This window comes from Bombyx mori, chromosome 13 (assembly GCF_030269925.1).
Source record: "Bombyx mori chromosome 13, ASM3026992v2".
Taxonomy (NCBI): domain Eukaryota; kingdom Metazoa; phylum Arthropoda; class Insecta; order Lepidoptera; family Bombycidae; genus Bombyx; species Bombyx mori.
In genome coordinates, this window is record NC_085119.1 from 17,617,268 (window position 1) to 17,625,727 (window position 8,460).

General features: G+C 45.5%; 1 protein-coding gene across 1 annotated transcript; it reads left to right on the forward strand.

The window, feature by feature from the left end:
* Positions 1–2,361: 2,361 nt before the first annotated feature.
* Positions 2,362–7,831, forward strand: LOC101736445 (mitochondrial disaggregase). The gene is made up of 8 exons (XM_038014910.2): positions 2,362–2,938; positions 3,534–3,585; positions 4,773–4,947; positions 5,026–5,595; positions 5,678–5,851; positions 6,242–6,386; positions 7,081–7,354; positions 7,600–7,831. The coding sequence occupies exons 1-8, from the start codon at positions 2,737–2,739 to the stop codon at positions 7,799–7,801; spliced, it is 1,794 nt and encodes a 597-aa protein (XP_037870838.1). The 5' UTR covers positions 2,362–2,736; the 3' UTR covers positions 7,802–7,831.
* The last annotated feature ends 629 nt before the right edge of the window (positions 7,832–8,460 follow it).

Below are 8,460 nucleotides of genomic sequence, written 5' to 3' on the forward strand. Positions count from 1 at the left end.
TGATTTTGACTTTGGATACATCGACTTTTTAGCCTATCTTGGTTTTGCAATTCTCTACGGTCCCTGAGATATAAGTGCTAAGGTCTCAGTTTTTAGGGTACAATGGCTGCTCTACCCTTCATCTCGACATGCATTACTACTTCATGGCGGAAATAAGTAGGGTGATGGTACCTACCCGTGCGGACTCACAACACGTCCTACCAAATTTTGTGGGTTTGATTTTTATTACATAATGTTGCTCCTTCACGGTGAAAGCCAATCGTGAACATTTATTAAGTACGTAGTTCATTAGAAAAATTGGTACCTGCCTGCGGCATGCGAACATCGTTGCATCGCTAGATACAAATGCACCGGACGTCTTATCATTTAGGTCACGACGAACTACAACATGGAATTCTATCTATCTATCTATTTTTAAAATTACCAAAAATTAGCAAAACAGTGTAGGACCATTTGGGTCAAATTGGAAAGGTAATAAAACTTGAAAATAGTGTGCCGCAAGAACTGAACGATTGCCAGCACGACGAACACTTTAAGGTATGCCTTACGTTGCTATTATGGACACTCATGAAGGCATTTAAGCCGATTTGACACTTGCCTCTTTACTGGTGGTAGGACCTCTTGTGAGTCCACGCGGGTAGGTACCACCACCCTGCCTATTTCTGCCGTGAAGCAGTAATGCGTTTCGGTTTGATGGGTGGGGCAGCCTTTATAACTTTACTGAGACCTTAGAACTTATATCTCAAGGTGGGTGGCGCATTTACGTTGTAGATGTATATGGGCTCCACTAACCACTTAACACCAGGTGGACAGTGAGCTCGTCCACCCATCTAAGCAATAAAAAAAAATTGCGATAAAAAATGAATTTTTTCTGAAAGTTAATCGTAACTGGTGATCATGTAAATAAGACCCTGGTTCAGCATCTAGGCAATGCCCCAAATGAAAATATAACCCCTAAAAATGTTATGGTGATTGTTTTGTGATTTTGTGCCGGTATAATTCATTACAGTTTCTTACCAAATAGCACCAGCATTACTGGGAATGTATACTTTTTTTAAATTATGGTTTACTGGTGGCCCAGAGGCCTTTCCAGTTTCACCAGGACAAGTGGGCGAGCAAAGGCTCTGTCAGGAGAGAAGGGATTTGCTAACAGGTCTCGGAGTGCCTCCGAAAGAGACTTAATAACTCAAAGGCAATTGTTTCGCCAATGAATCTACTACCAGATCGAAATCGCGACCCGCTGAGAAGATCTGATGAGAAACTCAGCGGACTGGGGCGCTGGTGTATGGGTTAGGTTTTTTTATTTTTTATTGCTTAGGTGGGTGGACGAGCTCACAGCCCACCTGGTGTTAAGTGTTACGCAAATTAAAATTTAGGTTGCACATGGAACTCTTTACCGACTTCAACGGTTACCAGAGCCGAAGGAGTTAAATGCGTCTAAGAGTTATTAGATCTGATGGATCCGTAAGGACTTATCTAGGGCGTAGATGGTGACTAGTTCCTACGTGGGCAGGAGTCGGGGGGTAATGAGCGACGGCAAAAATAAGACTATTGTCATGACACATATCCTTATCGAAGTACCGTTCTGACGCTGCCTCTAGGTGTTTCAGAATCGATTCGAACCTCAGGTCATGTCGAAGTTACACACGAACGATGGTGGGATAAGTACTATGAGTTCTTCCTATTCGTACACTCTTGACAGAGTGGTCGTGGTCATGCATCAGTCGGATCCTGCGATACCGATACTCTCGCGATGCGACGCCATGTGGCACGATGTTTCGCAGAGTGAGAGCAAACATTTATGTTGGAGTGAGTAACAGATTTTATGAGGTCGGTCCATCGTGTTGGAGATCGTCCGTACTATGAGTAACTAGACACAATAATGGAGAAGCTCGCGAATCTCTGGCCAGCCTGGTTTTGTTCGTCCGCACTGCTACACGTTTCTGCATACTGCACGCTGTAGAGCGTAAGGCCCGAAGTTTTGCGCCATTCACCGTACTTACACTACCTTGCGCCGACAGAATTTAGAAAAAGTAAAAATTTGGACAGATTCTTGGCAGGGTTAAAAATCAATACCCGAGAGCCGGTACAACATTTCTTTAAAGAGTGTTTGCTCCCGCACACTCTGACTTCTTCAAGAAGGGCACTGAAAATTACGAGTGTGCTAGCAAAAATGTATAGATACCATGGACGCATAGTTTGATACGAATAAAAAATATTTATAAATTACATTAAATTCCTTTTAAAATATTACTTTAACTCTTACTCTTGCTTAATTAAAAACCTAAAATTTAAGTAACAATCGAAGCCATGGACAAATATTAGTATCTCAATATCAACAAAAGTATGGCAACTTACTTAATCTTCTCTTAAGCTTGGTGGTGGACATTGTAACTGTGACACTACCATCACGGTGAAAGAACACTCCTTTATAAAATTTTAAATAATATTTATTTCCTATTTTATTGTGTAACCAATACATGGACTATTTTCCCTTTGCCAATCCAATGGATGAAACAAAAAAGTGAATTGGCATTTAGTAAACATCTAAAATTACTAGAAAAGCTTGGAAAATTACTAGAAAAATATGAAATTAACTTGCCTTACGATGCTACACTAAAAATGACAAAATTGGGATTTATATATTCTATCTCTATGGCAAGCCGGATTCAGTAGATTTGTTTTCACTGAAGACTTACACATTATTATTTTAAGTCAAGAAGAGAACAAAATAATATGTCGAGTCTTAGACCTGCAACGTGTTGTGTGCGTGCTTTACGACGGACGGCACGACTTGCAGGGGTGGCAGCACATCGAATATCTTCAGGATACAATAGTTCTGGAAATGAGAGGAAACAACGTTTAGATGTAAATCGTGTCACCCTAGGAGTGGGCTCATTGGCCTTGGCTCTACTCGCTGCGGATCACGTTTTTAACGGTAAGAAGAAGTATCATATTCTCCATTTAATCAAATAATGGGTTTAGATATCCAGATAAATATAAATTGAGACTCAATAGTTCTTAGATTTTCTATGAGACTTGACTGCTGGCTACTGTATAGTTTGAGAGAAAAATCTATTTTTTTCCCTACTTGTTCGCTAGTAGCCTAAGGGGCTGTTCCAGCTTTGCGCGGACGGGGATGTAAACTCATGGGCCCAACCTGAGACAATCTGCTAACACCAGCCTTAGGAATAGCAGAAATAGACAGCATAGGAATTTTCAAACTATCATTTCATCAGCTATAGAGTAAGAGCCTGTGGCAACAAATTTGTCTGGCTAACAGTTGAAACTATCAAAAGTCTGTAAATGGGGAACCAATTTTTATATAAATAGGAGAAATATATCTAAAAATTAACTTTTAAACTATAACAAAAGTATGATTACATTGATGTCTAAGGGTAACTGGCAGGGCTATATGAATTCTCTGGCAATCAGTTAAATCGTTTTAGATATAGTTCTATGAACAAATACTTCATAATTTGCAAATGTAATTAAAAATAATTTTATCTAAAGCAATTCACTTCATTTTACAGAAAAAAGGTTTTTCAGAGCAGCCCAAATAGGAAATGTCGAAGAGTTAAAAAGGTAAGGATATATCTTTTATTATTATTATTGTTTACTGCATACACAGGTGAACAAGGCCACAGCTCACCAGGTGTTAAGGGCTTATTTGTACCCCACAGACATCCTAATGTGTATGAAACTTCATGAGATGCAGGGTCATAGTCTCATAGTATTCTTAAACATCAAACTGCAACACATAACTGCAGATATTTGGTCCACCTTGTTTAATGAAAACAAGAACATTAACTAACTATCACTTTTTAGGGGAAAGTCAGTTTGGACATTGCTTAGGTGCTGAACCAGTGAAGTTGTTGTGGCCTAAAGGATAAGAAGCCTGGTGCATTTGCATTAAGCAATGCAACAATGTTCTAATCCCGCAGGCCAGTACCAGCTTTCTGCCGCGAAGCAGTAGTAGTCCCCATTAAGTCGTCGTTGCTACTTTTAGGTTTCAGGGTTTTTTTTTTTAAATTGAACTTTTATTCATGAAATACATAAAAATGTAGTAAAAACAAGGTATTAATCAATAAACAAATTTCCGAAATTTTAAATTACGTATTTTTTAAATAAAATTCATTTGTATTTTAAAATTTATTGTCAGCCTAATATAAATTACTGTTCCAATAGTCAACATTGTAAAACGGCAATGTCATAGGTAAAAAACTATTATATACATAGTGAATTGTTTTCACTTTAATTAATGATTCTCGAACAACTTTTACGAGAAACTATTAACTTTTTGGGGGTTAACGACAAAGTGAAGATCATCCATCGTGAAATTTTTCAGTAGGTCGACATTGTTTGGAATTTTTATATATATATAATGTATTATTTTATTTGTATCAAAATACAGTTTAGCTTTGTAAAACTATAGCAATTGAGTTGCTCTTATAAAGAGAAACAACATTTAAAGCTAATGCTTCACCATTCTTTTTATATTTTAATATTGCAAAAATGCTCTTAATATGTCTAATGTTCTAATGTTTTAATAATCGAAATTCTATTTATGTCATATATAGAAGAATGATATAAATAACATATTAACCTCTTTAAGGATTAATCGGATAGAAGTTACATATATATATATAAACTTTATATATATATATAACTGTCCTGAAAATGTTGTAAAGGAGATTCAGTGATATGTCAAATACCTTGCTATATTACCTACCGCCACAACCTAATCAAATATTTTTAATTAAATAAATCAGGCAAGCGGAATACCTTATTGCTAAAGAAAGTCAGCAACCAAAGAAAGATGACGAGGGAGGCCCGGTGGATCGCCGTCACCCGCTCGGCTGGACTGCGCTCATGGTCGCGGCCGCCAACGACAAACCCGACGTCGTCCGCGAACTTATCAAACTCGGGGCCAAACCTGACCTACAGGTAAGAACCGCTTCGAACGGCAGCTGATGACTGTTGTTCACTAAACTAACAAAATGAAGCGACAAGACATGTTTGTAGGAACAGTATGCGGGTGCGGCGACGGCCGCCTCGGCCGCCGGCATGCATCCGCTGGACGCGCTGCAACGACGGGAGGACGAGTTTTGTGGCGGCATGAACGCCCGCGCCTCCTTCCTGGGCTGGACGGCGCTGCACTACGCGGCGCTGGCCGACTCGCACGACGCCGCCGCGGCGCTGCTGGACGCCGGCGCGGACCCTGCCGCTCGCGACCACGCCGGCCGTCGCCCCCTGCACTACGCGCGGGACGCCTCGCCCACCCGCGACCTCATCCAGCGAGCCGTGCGCCGACGGGAGGAGGAAGCAGCCGCCGCCGCTGCTGAGGAGCGACGCCGCTTCCCTCTGGAGCGCCGCTTGAAGCAGTACATAGTGGGACAGCGTGCCGCCATCCACACCGTCGCCGCCGCCGTGCGCCGCAAGGAGAACGGTTGGGCCGACGACGACCATCCCCTGGTGTTCCTGTTCCTGGGGAGCTCCGGCATCGGGAAGACGGAGCTAGCGAAGCAGCTCGCCCGCTACATGCACAAGGATGACCCGGCCGCGTTCATACGTCTCGATATGTCCGAGTACCAGGTAGTCCTATATTTCTATGGAACAGCAAGTTAACAGTAAGTATTTTAACCGTCAAAGTAATGCGAGCGTCTTGACTGGTCAGGAGAAACACGAGGTGGCGAAACTCATCGGAGCCCCTCCCGGATACGTGGGCCACGAGGAGGGCGGCCAGCTCACGCGGGCGCTGGCGCAGCGAGCGGACGCCGTGGTGCTGTTCGACGAGGTGGACAAGGCTCACCCCGACGTCCTCACGGTCCTGCTCCAGCTCTTTGACGAGGTGCGCGATGTCGACTGTCCCACAGTTATAGACTGTCGGTCCGCTCTAGCGGGGCTGGGTCTGCGAAGAAATTAGTCCTTTCCCGCTTTGATAATGCAATGATGAACCTCTTCAGTTCTCCGGACGCGGGCGCAGCACAGTTTCCATACGACCTTGTGAGCACTCAAAGAGGAGACCGGGCCGCCGACTCCCGCAGTCTCTTGATAGACCGTGAGCTACTTATTTTGGAAGGAATTATAATAAAACTTTTTCGGTATTAAAGATGAGTTCAGTTTAAATAGCTAAGTAATATGATGCACTCCAGTATTGTTAGCTCACGTAGATGACGTCACGCGGCCTCGTGAGGTCGGGTCCCAGTGGCTGCGCGCAATGTAGAGTGTCGTTGGGCAGGGCCGGCTGACGGACGGGAAGGGCAAGTTGATCGAGTGTAAGGACGCCATATTCGTGATGACGTCAAACCTGGCGGCCGACGAGATCGCGCAGTACGGGCTGCAGCTGCGCCGCGAGGCAGACGCGCTCGCCGCCACCAGGCGCGGTACGCACCCGCACACTGCACAGGGGAGGGGGGGGGGCAGGTACCACCACCCGGCCTATGAAGCCGTGAAGCAGTAATGCGTTTGAAGACTGGGTAACCGTTGTACTGTAAAAATAAGACATTAAAACTCATGTCTCAAGGTGGGTGGTGGCATTTACGTTCTTGATGTCTGTGTACTGCAGTAACCATTTCACATTAATCTAAGCTAAAAACAAAATCATAATTTATAATAAGTTTATAAATTTAACGGGATTTCATGGCCGGAACTTTTAAAATTAGTTATATATGGCTACACGAACTAGCCGTCCACTCAAAGGTGTGAGGGTTGCCGGCCCGCGGACATTACCCCAGTTCTTCATCGGAACGCGCGTATGTTCAATGACCATTTAAGCTGTCTTAATATTTTGCAACATTTCGCAAGAAGATCTTCCAACGGCCCGAGGCAGGGTCGGTGCCGGGTCGCGTCGCCCTCCGCTCACAATTACCCTGGTCGGTACCACCTTTTTGCAATTTTTTTTTAAAGAAGAGACCATGCTATTATAGATTTTTTCTATTCTCCGCCATTCTACCGCGTGTCTCTTGGCGGCGTGAGGGACGCGAGCGGTTCTGTTTCTTTTCTTGTGACAAACTTTACGTCAATTGTGAGATGGTATCCATTTTACTGTTTCTGAACTGGTGGAGTGTAACGTCCCAGGGAAGCGGGAAGGTGAAGAAGAGGAGCAAGAGCCGACGCTAGAGGTGTCGCGGCACTTCAAGGACAACGTGGTGCGGCCCATCCTCAAGCGACAGTTCCGGCGCGACGAGTTCCTCGGTCGCATCAACGAGATCGTCTACTTCCTGCCGTTCTCTCGCGCCGAGCTGCTGGCGCTGGTGCAGGCCGAGCTGCAGCGCTGGGCGGCGCGCGCGCGCCAGCGGCACGGCATGCTGCTGCTCTGGGAGGACGACGTGCTGGGAGCCCTGGCCGACGGGTGCGTGGCCTCCCGACATTTGTATGTTTGAGATGGTCCCCGGACTTACTGGGCTCTTTTTAAGATAGTTTCATGACACAATAGGTAAGTGGTCACTTTAATGATTTCATTATTTCTGACCAATGTGGAATCTCTTTACGAATAAAAGTAGTCGTATAGTGCCACGTCTTAGCCTACTGATTTTCCCGCCGAGTCTTCTCGGTGGCTCGCGGCAGATGTGGTGGTGAGGTGAGGTGTGCGCGCAGGTACGAGGTGCACTACGGCGCGCGCTCCATCCAGCACGAGGTGGAGCGGCGCGTGGTGAGTCAGCTGGCGCTGGCGGCGGAGCGCGGGCTGGTGGCGCGCGGCTGCACGCTGCGGCTGCGCGCGGCGCCCGCCGGCCTGGCGCTGGCGCTGCGCCCCGCCGGCGCCGCTGACTTCCAGCCGCTGCACCTGCCGCCCGCGTGACGCACCTTCAATAAATGACTTACCACACCATACGATTCGTTTTAATTCTAGCTCCCGCTTTAAAACAACAAAGTACGATAAGCTCGACCAGTCCACAGCGCTTGCCTCCTCGCGCGCCCGACGGAGCGGCCGCTGCGACAACAGCACGTTACCAGTTAGAACCGGTCGTCAGAACCCACGCGAATACTGGTTCACTGTGTACTCATATTTCTACGCCAGTGATATTAAAATGAAGTGATAAGGGAAACAGATTTTTCTTAATAGATACCCTACACATACCTAGTGGGTGCTGAACAAAAAGTAATCGACTGTTTGTGTACAAAGCCATTGATAAAAATTATTATTTATATGATTGATGGATTACTAATGGACCGGAGGTCTTTCCACTGAGCAAAAGCTCAACCAGGAGGGGTAGGATTAGCTAACAGTTGCTCGAGCGCTTCCAAGGGAGAGTAACTGCTTCACGAATAAATCTACTACCGAATCGGAATCGCGACCTGCTGAGAAGATCCGACGAGAAACTCAAGGTGGGTTTACAAGGTGGGTGGCGCATTTACGTTGTAGATGTCTATGGGCTCCAGTAACAACTTAACATCAGGTGGGCTGTGAGGTTGCACGGCCCTACGGTTGCCGGGATCCTTACTCCTAGTGTTAGAGTT

Coding starts and splice junctions, on each gene's coding strand:
- LOC101736445 (XM_038014910.2), top strand. CDS start 2,737: ATGTCGAGTCTTAGACCTGCAACGTGTTGTGTGCGTGCTTTACGACGG. Junction 3,586..4,772: donor AATGTCGAAGAGTTAAAAAG/GTAAGGATATAT, acceptor TAAATAAATCAG/GCAAGCGGAATACCTTATTG. Junction 7,355..7,599: donor CTGGGAGCCCTGGCCGACGG/GTGCGTGGCCTC, acceptor GTGTGCGCGCAG/GTACGAGGTGCACTACGGCG.